A 17227-nucleotide genomic window follows, 5' to 3' on the forward strand; every position below is an offset into this window, starting at 1 on the left:
AGACAATAAACAATATAAACAACTGATCAATAAGTAAGAAAAAACAGCTAAAAGAGTAAAATTAAACGAATTAAAAATAATAAATGAAATAAAAACTATATTAATTGTCAATTTGGACCATTCAGCCGCCGTCCTTTTTATAGAAGGGGGGTAAGTTGAACAGTTTAATGGCCACTTAGATCGTGATACAAAGTTGTATTTATTTATTTATTTAACTATGCATTTAGTTACATCTGTGTTTCTGCAGTCCTAAAAACCTAATTTTTTGTCTGAATTTGTAACTTGATATTTCAAGAACCAAAACCTTCTGAGTGTTCCTTTTCTTGACTTGCGTATGAGTGGAGAGGTGTGATGTCGCCAGTGGTGGACGAGACAGCTGGGGATCTCCCAGTCAGAGATGTTGGACTGATGAAAGGAGGACTGATGCCAACTGTCCCAGGTCTGTGTGTATAGATGTGTGCAATGATCTGTAATAAGTCTACATGTGTGTGACAAGTCATTTAATTTTCAAAAAATTACCACCAGAGGTCATAGCTCAAAAGGAGACAGTAAGGATAAAATAGACATACAAATGTTAATTTTTGGGTCACGGTTATTTGATAGCAGGTTAGTAGTCAACTATAATCCAAATAAAAGGAGAGTAGGCGTTTATTAGTTATAAATACAATGTTTAAAATACATTTAAAACATTAAGGCAACCAAGACCAGTTGTGTCATAAAATGCTTTACAATCATGTTGTCCAATATGTCAACCCATCACATACAGTTTGGTGTTGCAGGTGTATAAAGTTCAACAGTAGAAGTACATTTTATATTTATTATATTATTTTTTAACCTTTGGCTGTCTGTAATTATACTTTATTTAAAAGTCAATTTCTTCTTATGACCTTAGATACCCTACGTGATGTGAAGCCATGGAGGAAGCATCATGTAACAAAAAGTAACAGCGCTTTTCAAAACATAGCCTTTCTGTCTAATATGTAAGCATTATATAATATATATTTCTATGTGCCTCTTCAATCAAGGGAAATATATATTTCTGCTGCCTGTCTTCAGCAGATCCTCAGCGTCTGTTTCGGTTTCCCAGGGAGCACCTGGAAGACCTGTGTCATCGACTGCAAGAGGAAAACAGTGTGCTAAGACAACACACACGTACACAGGAGCAGAGGCTACGCAGGTGACACAGGGACAGTGACACACACACCAAACTCTTTACTTTACACCTTTTGAGCATAATTAATAATGGAGAAGCTGGGACACCCATTCTTGTTCCAGCTGTATGTGTGATTTACGGAGCTATATGATGAAAACAAGTCCCTTAAAATAAATGACAAGTTTACTTCTTTTTCTTTAACGCAGGATGTCCACAAGGCTGCTGCGTCTCCAACAGGCTACTCCTGGGTCCAGCGGGGTAAAAGAGAGGGACATGGAGGACACCATCCAGGAGCTGGAAGCTCGTGTGGCTACATTGGAGAGCCAGAAAGGGGTACTACAGAGCAAACTCAGCCTGGCCAAACAGCATATTATGGATCTGGGGGGACGTATACCATACAAGTTCAGCAAAGGTGTGTTGCAAAAATAAAAAATAAAAACAATCTTGCATATAAACACAGGCTACAGTGATTTCTCCCACTTAGATCTCTGACCTTCATCTGTACTTTCTTCTTGATAGGTAAAACTATAGAAGTAGAGGCTGGAGTGAGGAGAGCAGCTCAGACAGCCCCGCCTCGCTATGGCCCCACACTGGAGGACACCAGGGCAGAGATGGAGAGATTGTAAGTGTCTAGAGTGTTCTCTTTTATTTAAAACTCCTCTGTATTTTATTCACCACAAGTGCTTCCACACCTATTTTTCTTTCTGTTTGTATCATTAATCATCGTTGTCTTGTATCCTTTATGCAAACCTCTGATCATCCATTTATATTCATCTCACTATCTGTGTTTCTCCTGTACCTTAAAACTCCTCTACCTTGACCACTCCACCCCTACTATCTAGCAGGTCCAGTGTGACAGAGCAGGTGAGGATGGCAGAACTGGAGCTGACTGCACAGGCACTCAGAGAAACACTGAGGGACAAAGAGAAGGAGATAGAGGAAACTGTTAGAGACATGAGGAAGCAGCAGGCCGATAGACACAGGTAGCTACACAACAATTACCACTCCTGCTACTGTTAGTACAGCTAGTACTGCTGTTTACTCAAGTAGATTTTTAAAAACCATTTAATATGTTATATATAAATGAAGTAGCACATTTTCTACAGAAGGACATTGTATTGGTCTTTCGACCAGTAGCTACACAGTATGGCTACAAGTGTACCAGTCAATAACATTTTTAATAAAAGTATTTAATTATGTAATAACATCTTCTTTTCCTGTCAGAATAACTATTAGAGAGAATGTGGATTTGATCCATCTACAAAAGCAGCTGTCAGACAAGAGCACTGCCCTCAGAGTAATGCAGGAGAAGTTCAATGACCTCCAAGAAGTAAGATGGCCTGTCTGTCAGCTGTTCATTTAGGAGCATGTGATTTATTTTCGCTGGGTTTTTAAATCACACAAAAGTTTTATTTTTTTTGCTGTTGTATAATTTTATTTTGTTTTAACTTTCTTTCCAGACATATGAGAATCAACTGGAAGAGGTAAAAGCTTTTGCACAATCAAAGATCAATTAATATTTTACTACAGGACCATGATCATATTCAATTTCAGTTTGTCATGTTTTCATCCAAGTGTCAGAGGTCACTGAAGGAAAGCCAGGGAGCTCTGCTGGAGAAAGTAGAGGAACTGACTGATCAGCTGAAGCAGGAGAGAGAAAGAGCACTGGCACTGGAGGGGCAACTTACTACCAACACCCTGTCATTACAGAACCTGGAAAAGGTATCATGTCTGTGCCTGCAAGTAAATATGAAATATAGAGCCACAGATGACAGATAAAAGTTTCAGTGTAAAAGACTTTTATTTAAGAAACAAGTAATTCTTTGTCTTTCAGCTACAGGAAAGAATATCAGACCTGGAGGGAGAGAGAGATCTGATAAAAGACAACTATGACTCGCTATTAGAAAGGTGCATGATAAAGTCTTTACTTCCCTGCAAACTAATCCCTAATATGCAATGTACTGAAAGTGATAACTACATTAACCATGAGGCCTGAAAGATATCAGATTTGCTTCTGTGAAAACAAGGACACTCGTATTTACTCAACATTTGACAATGACAAATCTTAACTTTCTTTTTCATGTTTCTCCTTTTGTGTTTTTATTCACCTGTTCACCTGTCCTCTTTCGTAGTACATTATCAGCACAAAGCAACCCCAGTGGAAAAGTAGGAAAACAAAGAGCAGGCGACCAAAAGATGGAGGAGGAAGAGGAAATCTTCTGTACGACTGAAATCCAGAGACTAAAGGAAATGCTGCAAGTACAGAGGGAGGAGAGAGGCAAACTGGAACTGGAGAAGGAGAAACTGAGACAAGAGAAGGATATACTAGAGGAGCAAATGAAGCAAGAGAGAGGTAACTCAATCAAGGAGGATTCACTTTTTAAAATATTTGACAACCCCCAATGGGCCAAAAAAAGATTAAAATGTCCTGAGCTTTTTTTATATAGGGTTTTCTGTGATGATGAGAGAAAAGCAAGAGCATCTGGAACAGGAGGCTCTCCAATACAGAGAGAAGGTGTCTGCTCTGCAGGAAAGACTGGACTCTGTCACCAAGGTCAGAGATAAAAAAAATAATAATATACTCCTGGAGAGCTGTTTAACAAATCAGTTTCCACTGTGTTACCCTGCTTTTGGAACATCTCCTCACATAGTTTTAATTAACTGTGCCTCCTCACTCCTAGGAGTTCGACATGAGTGTGGAGGAGCTCAGTGAAACTCTTTTGCAGATAAAGGTTTGCACTCTGTTATACATCTGTTAGTCCTGCTTGTTAGTGAACAGACTCAATCAATTGTTTAAAAGCCTCATTTTCTCCCTGCAACTTCAGGCATTTAGGATGCAGCAAGAGAGGAGGGAGGGTCTGAGTTTCCTAATAGCTGATGGGAAGGTCGAGGATTCACCCCTTGAGTTGATAAACATCCAGGCATCACATGCTGAGACTTCGCTGGAGTTACAGAAAACCAGAAAACTTCTACTGCTCGAGCACAGAATTAGCAAAGACCTGCAGGTCCGCACACATACTGTAGAGTACACACTAAACACACTTGTCAAATATACACAATTCCGGTGAGTACTTATACAGATATCATTGCCATCTGTCACTGTATTTTCTGTTCCTGTTTATCTTCAAGGAAGAGTTGAACACAGCCAACCAGAGGATGGAAAAAGTAATAGAGGAAAGCAAGAAAGGGGTGGCAGAGAAGGACAAACTTTTATCAAAAAGAGCGCTACAGATCTACACCTTACAAGGTAAAAACAGCTATGACAGCAAAGGCAACCAGTATCTTAAAACTAAAGTTCATGATAACTTAGTTTTTGTTGTTACCGAGTGTTTAAAACTGTACTGTAGAAGTACAGCCTTCAGAATTTTCCTATTTCTGCTCTTTAGCTCAGTTGAAAGAGTTAGCATACAGCCCAAGGAACTACAAACGAACCATACCAATACAGTACACCTGGCCAGGTGGAGATCAAGATGTGGTACGGCCCATTGAGGAAGACATGCCTTTTTCTCAGCTCAGGCCTGGAGAGTCACTGTTGGAGATCCACCTCAAGGTGAAAGCCTTACTTTGTACCTGAAATAATTTAGTTTCATACGGAAAGAGTCCAAGCAAATCTCCCAGAAATCTTATATCTACTGTTTTTGCACCTCCAGGCTGCCACCTTCACCCCGGCAGGACTTCGGACTATGGGTAGCATTGGGCCAGTAGTGCACAAAGGTGAGGAGATCATGACCTTCTGCACCTACTGTCTCCTGGACTTTGAGGTGCACTCCACTCCTCTGGTGTCAGGCAACCAGCCCAACTATGGGTTCACGTCCCGCTATGCTCTAACAGCCCGTGATCTGGGCAGACTGGGAGGTCAGGGGTCAAGAGTGACAGTAGAGCTCCACCAGGCATTAGGAGGGGTCAGGTTTGTGACCCACGGCAGTGGGGGGATGTCTCTTATGGCTGCAATTGAGAGGAGAGGGGAGCGTATCGGTGGTTGTGTCAATATCACAGGTAAGTAATGTTGGATACATAAACAATACAGAATTTTGTGTTCCCTCTGCATAGAGTCTGATATAATCACATGGTATACATATTTTACAAATCCTAATAACCTAAAGCACCTGTGTTTGATCACCTAACTGCCTTAGTTTAAAAAAAGCAGGATTCAACTCTTTTCCAACAAGGTGATTATTTTTGTCTCTTTGTAAGGTCCTGAAGGTGAAATTGTTGGTGTTGTGGATTTCTGGGTGCGGCTGTTCCCTCCTGCAGAGCCAGTGGATACTGTGGTAGAGAGACCTACTGAAACAACACAGAGGAGTCCAATGCAGATCTTTAATGGGTGGCAAGACATTTGCCATGAGGTAAGATGATGTCATTTGTTCCAGAGCATGACTGCAGTTCTTTTGCTGAGTTCACAATAAAAAAAAAAAACTATTAAACTTCTTAGAGATTTATATTGTATGTATGAGATATTTTTTTAATTACAACAGGAGTTACATGACTTTGGAGGGGGGATCCCAAATGAGCTGATGGTTATGTTGGAACGTTGTGTGGGCCTTAATACTCGCTGGCCTGGACTCCTTCCTGATGCCTACCTGACATACAGGTTCTATGATCTGCCACCTCACGTCTCTCAGACAGTACAGTGCACCACTGACCCAGTGTTCAATGATGCCACCAGCTACCCACTGGCTGTAACCACTGATTTGTTTCAATACTTGAGGTATTTTTTTGTTATTTAGGATACAAGCACAATGTCGCTCAAATTCACGAATAACATCACCGATGTTCTTAACAATTCTAAAGATGTTATATGCTATTTTAATGATATAGAATGCGCGTTTCTGCAAAATATTACAAAAAGATTCAACTGTACTTTTGCCAAGGTCTAGTAGTCTTTGGGTGTATGTATTTGATGACGGTGATGACCAGATACCACGAGCCTATCTGGCCAAGACCCCAATCCCACTGCGAGCTTTGGCTACCGGCAGAGAGATCAGAGGTAAGAGAAAGGAAAATAGAAGAAATACTTAGTAGTATATCATCAAAGTCAGAAAAGCAATAGTCAAGACAAGACAAGTCAAGGCCTTATCTTAAAGAGCCCACTCAGCTGTTCAGAAATGTTTCTCTCCTGTCAGGTGACTATGTTTTGAGGGATCCAGCTGGAGCACCACGGGGCATGGTCAGGGTTATGCTAAAATGGAAGTATCCCTTCCAGCCACCTGCAGACACGATGCTGGGCAGACAGAGAAAGGAAGTGGACAGGCAGGACAGCAAGATGGAAATCACTGAGCTGAACGAGAAGAAGACAGGGGAGACCGATGTGTCACAGAGGCCCATAGCCAAGCCCAGAGTGAAGGTGAAACTATAGTGTATATTTTTGTACAGTTGTATATAGACATTTGTTTTCAAAAAAGAAAGAGAGAACTGATCAAATTCATGTATTTCCAAGAAGTTTGCATTTTACTGATATTGTGGCAATGACATTGTGGCACCAAAAGGCTTATGTAAACAAGTTCTAGCCAGAGTAATCAACTATCTTAAAGAGACAAAACCTTTGGTGAAGTTTATACACCTGTAATTTATAGTCACCAAACAGAACTAGGACAATAACTAAAGTTTCTTTACCAATAACTTGTTTACAGCCACAGCCTCGGCCTCCACCTGTCAAACAGAAAAGTTCACAGAACATCCAGCCAAAGGAAACCATCTCCGTGAAACTACAAGCCACTCGTCAGTTCACAGGCAGGAAGCGATCCACCAAGAGGTCAACCGGCCTGTACCCTGGCACACCCCATGTGACACCCGAGCCAAGTCTGCCCACACCCTCTCATTTACCAGCTAGCAAGTAAGCTGTTGATTATATTTTGTCCTTTTAATAAACCACTCTCTTGTTGTTGTACTATTGTTGTGTCCGGTGTTCCTGAAGCTGTTGTGCAAAAACAGGATCCTCATAAAGCAAACTATTATAAAAAGTAAACAGAAAAAAGGATTCAAATTACAGTTCAGTCAATCATTTTTTAAATATTGACAAAATTATTTAATTTTATTGAAGATGTTCAGAGGGAGCATCACCAGCCACACTATCCAGGAGAAGCTCTCTTAGCGATGCTGGGACTCTGGTAAGTCCTCATTTACTCTGTCATCATCTGATTGAGTCACCTCTGCAGGAAATGTCAGTGGTCAAAACTGTGCTATATGATAACTGTACATCATGTATCATTTATTTTTTTCTTTAGGACCTTCCCTCTGTGGATAATGTGTTAGTGGATGAAGAGGAGGTAGATGAGGAGAGGAATAAGAGTGGTAACTATTCACATACACATTATAGGCCTTTAAACATAAGCCTTGAGTTTCTCTGTTATTTTACTTTACTCTGCCAGTGTCAAATGTAAACATGCAAAACAATTGAATGCAATATCATGTTGGAACCAAAATACCTACCTAAATTTTCAGTGTAATTTTAAAGTAAATAAATTCCCTCATGCTACTTTGTTTATCCTACAGTTATGGCAGAAGACACTAAAGCTTTTGAATCTTCAGAGTCAAGTTCTTCAGAAAGCGACATAATCATCATTCCACCAAAACAAAACATGAAAAAGGTACATGCTAAATAAATAAATGAGAGAAGTGTAGGAATAAAAGTGGTGTAACATTTGTATGTTTTACGTCTGTAGATCTGGCACAAGTTTGACCTGCAATGTTTCAGTTTGTTTGATCTGTTTAAGTTCTTAAATGAACAGGCTTTGATTGGGTTTCAGGGAAACAAGCTGAGAGTCGAGATTATGTCCTTAACGTTTGAACCATCCTCACACGTGGCGCTGGATGAATTAGTGCAGCGGGTTTATGTGGAATATCGGCTGCTGGGTGTCCCTATGGAAACAACAGAAACACCCATGTCCCTCCGCAAACCCACAGAGGGGGAGGAGATTCACTACAACTTCACACGAGGTGAGAGAGATTTTGTATGTTTTTTTTTCCTACAAGGTTTTATTGTGACTGTTAATTTTTTTTTACCCCAAAACCTCTTTGTTTTTCTACTAGTGATCTATGTGGATGGTTCACAGTCAGCTCCGCTCAGACAATATCTCTACACCATGCTTGAGGGCTCTGACCCCAACCAGGGCAGGTAGTGTTGTTTGTCTTTTTGGATGTCTCTATAGCCAAATGACAAAATGTAACCCTGTGTTGGTGTTTGTATAATTGCAGGTTAAAGTTCACAGTAGTCAGCGAGCCAATGGATGATGATGAGGAGTGTGTGGACATCGGGCATGCTTTTCTGGACCTACAGGAACTGCTGCTCACAGGAAATGATATCATCGAACAGCAAATCGATAGTAGGTGTATTTAATTGATACTTTTAGTGTTATTTTTCTGAGGAAGAAGTGAAACCCATTGGCTGTGTTTATAATATGGACTACTCTATTTAATGCCATTGCACTACCAAGAGCCTTTAAAGTACTTTAGAGCATCTATGTGTGACCAGAATGTTTGTAGCACAATGTGTTGAATACTATAGCTTATATGTATTGTAAACAAAAAATAAAAAAGTTGCAAAATAAGGCTGCAAAATAAATTATAGAAACACTGAAAAAAAAATCATTGTGCCTGGTAGCATAGTACATATTACCAACAATCTTTCCAAGACTGCACATTTATCATTATCCTCCTTCAGCTTCAGGCAATTGCAGGTCATTGGCCATGTGTATACTTTAATAATGTTTAAAGTAAATTTCTGCCACTATTTTTTCTTTCCTCCAGTTTTCAGTGTAGATGAAGAGAAGGAGGTGATAGGTAATCTGAAGGTGTCCCTGGAAGCAGCAAAAGCTTTGAATGGGATATACCAGGAGTTTCAACAGAAAGTCCAGACCAAGAAAGAGGATGAGACAGAGGAAAAGGAGGAGTACGAAGAGGAAGGCGAGGAGAAGGAAGAAGAGGAGCAAGAGGAACAGAGGAAACATAATCAAATACAAGTGATAGATTCTAATGACAGTGACTTTTACTAATAAGATTAAATGAGATGAAATGAGAACTTGCGTTAGTTTTGAAGCACACATGTTAATAGTTCCATCCACATTTGTAAAAGCACAGAAATAAAGCAATTTTGTCCAGATGATCTTACTTGACATTTCTTCATACTTGCTTCTACACAATTATGTGTATTTATCATGAAATACAATACAAATATTGAAGATGACATGTGGTAAGATTGGTATTAAGGTTATAGGACTAGTGCTGTCTTTTTGTAGTCCGTCCTTATAACACACTATGCTAGAGTGTTGTACTGTATGTCTGTAAAAAACTCATGAATAATAACTCTTTTAAATAAGACCATATAAGGAGGAACTGACACTATTCCTGTGCCTGTTATAGTGAAGTGTTTCCTGCCTTGCAAGTGATTTGTTTTAATTTTTCTTTAAAAAGGAAAAGTGGTTTATTATGAAATGTTCGAGGTAATGTGATTGTAACTAATAATGTATCTAATAATGCAACATTGATTATAAATGTAGTTGAGTAAACTGTATAAATATTGCTCTTAAATATATTGGAATAACAGCCAAAGCAGCAATAATTGAATCTACTCAAATAAGCAATGAGAAATGTACTTTAGTATAGGAACAAAGTACTTGTACTTGTCTTCATCTTTTACCACAAACTAACTGAAACTTGGTGAACCTACGATGGTGTTATTCAAACATAGGGATGCAGTAACTGAGTCTTAAGGGAACAGGGCACAAACTCAGAGAGAGAAAATGTAAATTGTCAGTTAATCATTTGGAATATTAAAAACCATTTATTTGCCATTTATTTATGTTTGTTTTTCTATTATTTTATGTCCAATTGAAAGAACTTTTTACATATACAGATGCTTTAAGACTTTAATATTAAATATGTTATTAATTTAGTTTTTAATATTAAATATGAAATAATTTAATATGAAAATAATGTTTCTTAATGACTTGACACAGAGCATGGGAAATGCTTCAACGTATTTGCAGGTGTAAATTAGCATCGCGAGACTGCGTTCAAAGCGCGCACAAGTTTAATAGTCATTGAAGGCATCGTTAAACGTAAGAATAACGGCAGAGTCAAGTGGCGAGAAGTTATGATATTTTCAGTAGTGTCAACTTTTAAATAGTGGGACTTGCCAAATAATTTTAGAGAAGAGCAAGAGGGCATTTGATGAGGGTTGAGTCCTCGAAGTAAATAGGTCCAGGTTGTGATATTTCCTTAACAGTGAAGTCGGTTAACGTAAAGCTAAGGTTAGCTAGCTAGCGTTAGTGTTTACTAGATTTTTTAAGCAGCGCGAAAACTTTGAAACACGCCTCTTTAGTTAACCTGTGCACTTAAACTCTACAATGGTAAGTATTTAAATAGATATAATTAAATATTCTTGCGGTAACTCAATAACATAAGACTAAATTGGTTTCACTTTTTCAATGTTCTAATGCCAAAAAGTGCCTTTGTCATTGTTAGAGGGAGGTGATGCAGTCTGTGAGCCACCAGCAGGCCCGTCAGCTGCTGCATAACAAGTTCGTTGTGGTGGTGGGAGACTCCAGTGAGTAGTGTTTCAATTAACCACCTCATTCAAACAGTGCTCCAGCAGGTCAAGATTGTGACCCTTTTTAATTAACCTTACAAAATAATTAATCTTGCTTCCTGTATTAAATTGTTGGTTTGTGAACGCAGATCTTGTCACATAGTCCGTTTTGATGCTTTGTGCATTTCCTCACCAGTTCAGCGGTCTGTATACAAAGACCTGGTTCTGCTGCTACAGAAGGAGAAATACCTCACTTTAAACCAACTCAAGAACAAGGCAAGCGCTAACACTGCCTACTTCATTAAATGGGTAGCTTGTGTGTGTCATCCTTTTTGTTACTTTTGTCTTCACTCCCACATCCTCATTTCTTCAGGGTGAGATGAGCTTTGAGCAGGACCACCTAGTGGAAGGGGGCTGTCTGGGTGAAATGCACAATGGAACAGCGTATCGAGAGATTCGGCAGTTTCAGTCTCCCCACCACCTGGTCCGCTTCTACTTTGTGACACGTATCTATTCTTGCTACATGCAGAGCATCCTAGAAGACCTCCGCAATGGGTTGAAACCAGATGTAGTCATTGTCAACTCTTGTGTTTGGGATATATCAAGGTCAGTAGCCATAGTAATTATTAATAGTATTACTAGTAATGATTACCTAGCAATCTCTTTTATATTGCAAAACTGACTTGGTCATAAATAGAACGCAGTGTTGAACGGTTGTGGGTAAGCTGTTCGCTAGCAGAGATTGATACAGATCACATATAGTACTTTAAAGTGACTGAAATAGTCACTTTAAAGTTCCTATTTAGTTGTAGTTCCTATTTAGTGGTACTAGATTTTTGCTCTTTTGGTGTGTGTGTGTGTGTGTGTGTCTGCGTACATCTTTTTTTTAATATTAGGATTATTCATGTTTTAAAATTGCACTTGTTCGATGTGTAAGATGTTATTTTTAAAAGTCAGCGTGCATTTGGAGATATACAAACCTGTAATCAAATTCCAGACATATTGATGTTTGGTTTGGGAAAAACTGTGTTTACATTTCCCAAAAGATGTGGTTGAAGTGTAAATTTATCATTTCTTCCTTATCCAAGACAAAGCAGTTTCCCTTCTGGGATAAATAAAGTTGTCAGTGCACACAAAATCTTATCTCTACCCCTTACTCAAATGGTAATTATGGGGGAGGTTAGTATGAACAATTCAATACAGCTATGTTTTTAGTGTCCTAAAAAACTACTGTTTCACAAACTTCATACACATCCAAATTAATGTGAACACATTTGCTGCATAACAAGTTAGGTTTACGTAGTGAATCTGTTTGTCATAGTTATGTCTTTGTCTTTGTTGGGGTATGCAGATACAAGTCCACTTGGACCGATGACTACAAGAACCACCTATGTAAGTTCTTTGATGAGCTTAGAGGGACTCTGCCAAAGGAAACCCTGGTCATATGGAGCCTCACAATGCCCTTAGGAGAAAGGATTAGAGGTGGTTTCCTGGTACCTGAGGTAGGATATCAACACCCACCTGCATCATAAGCAGAAAGACAAAACTGTGGACTTGGGTCAAATTGGCACTGTCTACAGTAACAGTCTGCCTATAATATCTCCTCTTAAACTCTCCCTGGGAATTCACATCAGATGCACACATCAGTGGTACAGGTCACTTATGCGTTGACCTTTTATGCAGCAAAGGTCAACGCATCAGGCCAAATATACTAAATATATTTGGCCATGCATTAAATATACTTGGGCAGCTCACCCAGAAATATTGTATGTGTGGGAAACACTGATAATATTTGTGTTCACCTATTAAAGATTCAAGATTCAACAACTTTATTGATCCCATAAGGAAATTTTTTTGGCTGCTCTTGTCATATAAAGAAAGTAAAAAAACTTCCACCAAACCAAAGTATAATCTACTGATCAATAAGTAAGAAAAGCCCAAGCTAGAGGAGTAAGCATGGAAATTAAATTAAATAAAAATAATAAATGAAATAAAAACAATACTTTTTGACCATTTAGTCCTCCTCCTTTTTACAGAAGGAGGATGAGTTGGAACAGTTCAATGGCCACTGGGAGAAAGGAAATCCTGTGGTGTTCTGTGGAGCACGTGACCGGAATTAGTCTCTGGTTGAAAGTGCTCCTTTGTGCAGCCAGCACGAAGTGGAATAGCTGGGAGGGATTGTCCAAGATTGAGAGGAGTTTGGTCAACATTCCCCATTTTAGCCACAACATGCAGAGGGTCCAGCTTCTCCCCAGAACAGAACCAGCCCTAATTATTAGTTTGTCCAGTCTTTGTCCATTTGTGTGATTTAATCATAGGATGGCAGGTGCAATTCTCCCCATTTCCTTTCCTTTGTTCAGAGCTGTTGAATCTCAAAGTTCCCCAGTGTCCAGATCCTTTGTTCTTCTCATCAATATTAACAAACATTGTGTTTCTTAATATTCCAATGTAATTTATATGCAAGGATAATTAATACAGAGATTCAAAGGATTTCCAAAGGATGGAGCCCACTGGATTTAAAAGCCGTGACAAAGATTGATGACATTAACAGGTTTGATAAAATACTGTTGTTAGCCTGCAACCGAGTTATGGATGCAAACAGAAACAACTATAAAAGAACCATTAAAGCCCTGCCATTTCCAAAGGTGATAATTAACCATGTACATTTTTTTACATACTAAACTTACAATTTTGAGGTACTCATTTATACTCTTTATATTTCATGGTACTTCACTACAATTATGGTGGAAATGTACTTTATGCTTTCTACATTTTGAAACCTTCAGTTACTATGCACTGTGCAGATTCAGATCCTAATACAAAAGCCAGTCTAACATAAACAATGTGTTATTACCCAGCTGTCAGTACATAAAGTGGTTAAATCAGGTCCAGCCTATTTTCTGTTTCACACCAAGTTGCTATTATAACAGAGATCTTATAGACCCTATTTGTTTTAATCAGACTTATTTCTTTGCCATACATTTTAGCTTTAAACCGTTTTAGCAGTTTACGGCACAAATAAAATGTTTTGTCCTTTCACACAAAATATTTTGTTTCACTGGTGTTTATACCCCAATATTCCTTTAAGTGAGGGTGTTGTCCATATGTTAATACAATAAATGATTTTTCAAATTAAATTCTCAGAAATCAGGTTTTTGGTCAAATCTTCTCCCCGAATATGTACATAAATTTAACAAGATCTGGAAATTGTAGATTTTTGCTGGAAGGTTTTTTTGTTTTGTTTTTTTGAGGCACATGTGGAACAAACAGCATCAAGGTGACTAGTGTTTTAATATGTCATTTTCTAGAGGAGTACCTGTGTTTTTGTACTTTAAGTACATTTGTAATGTGTTTGTGTACTTATTCCAGCTTTGGTCCTCTTTCCTTGGCCTTAGATTCAACACAAGGCTTCCCACCTGCGTTTTGATGTGATTGAAGCTAATTTCTACAGTGCAACTCTGGCTGATGCCTATGGGATGGATGTGCTGGACCTCCATTTTAACTTCCGCTTCTCCCTGCACCACCGTACAAAGGATGGAGCCCACTGGAATGCTCTTGCCCACCGCAAGATAACCTCCCTCCTATTACAGCACATTGCACAAGCCTGGGGCATCATAATGCCCTGTCCACTGACTTCTGTAGGTGAGGAGGAAGAGTCCACACAGTCTCAGAATATACACTCCCAATGCAAAATGTGTAGTTTAAGGACACTGCAGTAATAGGGTGGTGTTTTCAGTACTGTTAATAGCATAACTCAGTAACATGTGTATTTATGTTATGCATTCATTTTGCTATTTGATTTTTTTTATATAGATGTTTTATTAATTTAAAAAAAAAATTGCTTTTTTTCCCCAGATCATACTAAAGCAAGTGATCAGCAGCCAGCCTGGGGAAATTCTCTCAGTTCTGCAGATAAAATGTCAGGTAATAATAAGTTTTTGTTTTTCTTTGTTTGTTTTTTTGGACAGAACAAAGATATTGCATCACAGTAACAAGGAAATTGTTGAGGTGATCGCAGTGAAAACATAATTATTTTATGTTGATATTTGTAAATGTCCTCAATTAATGTTCTTTTTTTTTTTTTTTTTTTTAGCCTACTGAGATTAAACGGCAGAAAGTAGTAAAACATTTGTTTTTAAAATTATCTGTTTTCTGATGTCTTTTTTTTTAGGAGTGCATCAAGTAGCAAGGTCTTCTAACGACGACTACCATCTCCCTAGTAACCATTTTTTCAATATGGGTAAGCTTTAAAACATCTACACAGACAATTTTAAGGCTTTTTAATTTTGTTTGGTCCTTGAGCTACTAAACATGTTTTGTTGTCTTGTTGGGATTTTTTTGTTTTACAGCCAGACAATTACATTGTCTATACAATGTCAAATTCTAACTCCTTTTTAGTGCAGTGTGAGTGCACAAGAGTTTTAGAGATCTAAACCATAAACACTAAATTTCAGTGTCATGTGCTGTAGACATGTTTTCAGAAGAGACAATGTTGTTGCAGTTTTAAAACATGGCTGAAAATAGTAGGTCTCAGTTTCCTTCTAAAGTATTTTTTTTTTAACAGAATTGTACATTATAGTTTTCTTCCCCCCTCTCATTCTCTTGAATCTATTCAGCTTTCACTCTTTGTCTCTCTTTGCTCAGAGAGATACCCCGCAAAGGAAAATTACACTGGCTACAGTGAGGAGTTCTTCAGTGATTCCCTTCCTCATGACTACTTGAACTTTGAGAACAACCCACAGCCACAGACATATCGCCGTAGGGCTGTTGGAGCTTACAGACCTGCCCTCACCACATCACAGCCCCCTCTACCAGTCCACAGGCAACAGTATAAACATGGACAGGTTAGAAGTGGTAAGTGTGCATCAAGGTCCAATTACACTTTGCCCTAAAAGTATAACCTCCAGCCTAACATTGAATAGGTTCCCCCAAAACAGCTTTGACCTGTCGAGGCATGGACTCCACTAGAAGTCTGAAGTTATGCTGTCATATCTGGCTCCAAGCTGTCAGTAGCAGAGCCTTGAAGTCCTGTAGGTTGCAAGATGAGCCCTCTATTTTTTCCAGCACATCCCACATATGCCTGATTTGATTGGGATCTGGAGAATTTGGAGGTCATCGTGAAGCACTTTTGCAGTGTGGCAAGGTGCATTATCATGCTGACACATGACATTGTCATCAGCCCTTCTATGAAGGGGTGTACGTGGTTAGCAACAATGTTTAGGTGGTGTGTGTTAAAGTAACATCCACATGAATAGAAGCACCCAAATGGTTCTAGCAGAACATTGCCCAAAGCATCACACTGTCTCCGGTGGCATGCCTTTTTCTCATAGTGCATCCTGATGCCATCTCTTCCCCAGGTAAATGACGCACCTGGCCACAAGCATGTTAAAGAAAATGTGATTAATTTGCTACTTGTCCATTTTACACGGATCAGCATGGGTACCCTGCCCGGTGTGCGGCTATGCTACATGTTCAGCACTCTGTTTTGACTTGTTTCTATTGGAATCAGCATAAACATTTTCAGCAATTCTATCTACAGTAGCTCTTCTACTGAATTAAACAAAACTGTCCAGCCTTTGCTCCCCATCTGCATTGGTGAACCTTGGTCATACCGAGAACATCCCACGACAGTTGTGTTGGAGTTTCTCTGACCCAGTTTTAGTCATTGCTAAATGTGTGTCGCTTAAATCCTTACTCTTACCCATATTTCCATAAGTCCTATCAGTGGTCGTAATGTTATGGCTGATAAGTGTTTATTTTTTGCATTTCTTTAATTTTTAAAGAAATAACCGTTTTGTTTGCTTTTCAGGTTTTGACTACAGTCCTCTCCATCACTTTGAACCCTACAACATGCACCATCATCATCGTGTGATGAAGAGTAGACACACCAGACACCACTATGCTCCATACACTCATCATAGACCAATGCAACATACCCATCATGCCCACTACTACTAAAACATACATACATAATTCAATCTTGGTCAAAGTCCATGTAACATGTCCTATGTCCATCTCCTGCATCATCTGCAGTAATATTTCACACAAGTGTGGTCTTGACATTATACAAAACGCTTTTAACCAGGAAGAAACATTAATACTTTAACTGTTTAGTTCACACTCAATGTAACATACACATTGGTCATTTTCTTATATTGTAAATTTGTAACGTTGTTTGATTGACACCAGATGTACTTTAACTGCACTTTTCATTCCAAAGCATTTTTAAATGTGTAACATGCTGTGTTGTAATAAAGTGGATTTTAAGTAGATTTGAAGACAGACTTGTTTATCTTAAAGTTAAATCACTTATTAGAGTTCAAAATCAATCTGCTACATTTTGACAATTATCAGAAAAATACATTTTATGATTAACTGCTAGCCCTATTCAGCCCAGAGTACCCACTTTAGTGTGTGTAATGTTAAAAGGACAAGGACATAAGAACAGTCAAAACTGAAAATTTGTGGTCCAAAGTGTATAGTTTACTTTTATTGTTTGAATTCCTACAAATACAAAAGACCCCAAGAAGAAAAGCAAAAGAGGTGCA

At 38.7% G+C, this 17227-nt stretch overlaps 2 protein-coding genes across 2 annotated transcripts; both read left to right on the forward strand.

Annotated features, from left to right (window-relative positions):
• The first annotated feature begins 295 nt into the window (after positions 1–295).
• rpgrip1 (RPGR interacting protein 1) lies at positions 296–9866 on the forward strand. The gene is made up of 29 exons (XM_067524397.1): positions 296–439; positions 893–940; positions 1057–1177; positions 1360–1565; positions 1673–1775; positions 1996–2136; positions 2378–2483; positions 2614–2637; positions 2729–2875; positions 2988–3061; positions 3286–3506; positions 3601–3707; positions 3835–3885; positions 3979–4158; positions 4283–4400; positions 4540–4703; positions 4804–5149; positions 5348–5499; positions 5629–5861; positions 6025–6140; positions 6277–6497; positions 6784–6986; positions 7194–7260; positions 7378–7444; positions 7646–7740; positions 7900–8089; positions 8183–8267; positions 8348–8475; positions 8900–9866. The coding sequence occupies exons 1-29, from the start codon at positions 352–354 to the stop codon at positions 9142–9144; spliced, it is 4047 nt and encodes a 1348-aa protein (XP_067380498.1). The 5' UTR covers positions 296–351; the 3' UTR covers positions 9145–9866.
• Positions 9583–17049, forward strand: fam113 (family with sequence similarity 113). The gene is made up of 9 exons (XM_067523094.1): positions 9583–9591; positions 10616–10697; positions 10876–10955; positions 11053–11285; positions 12031–12181; positions 14075–14394; positions 14851–14869; positions 15227–15533; positions 16489–17049. The coding sequence occupies exons 1-9, from the start codon at positions 9583–9585 to the stop codon at positions 16635–16637; spliced, it is 1350 nt and encodes a 449-aa protein (XP_067379195.1). The 3' UTR covers positions 16638–17049.
• Positions 17050–17227: the final 178 nt, after the last annotated feature.

Source organism: Channa argus, chromosome 12 (genome assembly GCF_033026475.1).
Source record: "Channa argus isolate prfri chromosome 12, Channa argus male v1.0, whole genome shotgun sequence".
Taxonomy (NCBI): domain Eukaryota; kingdom Metazoa; phylum Chordata; class Actinopteri; order Anabantiformes; family Channidae; genus Channa; species Channa argus.

Excerpts from the sequence above, each read along its gene's own strand:
- rpgrip1 (XM_067524397.1), top strand. The coding sequence starts at position 352 with ATGTCGCCAGTGGTGGACGAGACAGCTGGGGATCTCCCAGTCAGAGAT. Across the intron at positions 3,062-3,285 it reads TATGACTCGCTATTAGAAAG|TACATTATCAGCACAAAGCA; the intron begins GTGCATGATAAA and ends CCTCTTTCGTAG. Across the intron at positions 8,090-8,182 it reads TCACTACAACTTCACACGAG|TGATCTATGTGGATGGTTCA; the intron begins GTGAGAGAGATT and ends TTTTTCTACTAG.
- fam113 (XM_067523094.1), top strand. Across the intron at positions 10,956-11,052 it reads TAAACCAACTCAAGAACAAG|GGTGAGATGAGCTTTGAGCA; the intron begins GCAAGCGCTAAC and ends TCATTTCTTCAG. Across the intron at positions 15,534-16,488 it reads ACATGGACAGGTTAGAAGTG|GTTTTGACTACAGTCCTCTC; the intron begins GTAAGTGTGCAT and ends TTTGCTTTTCAG.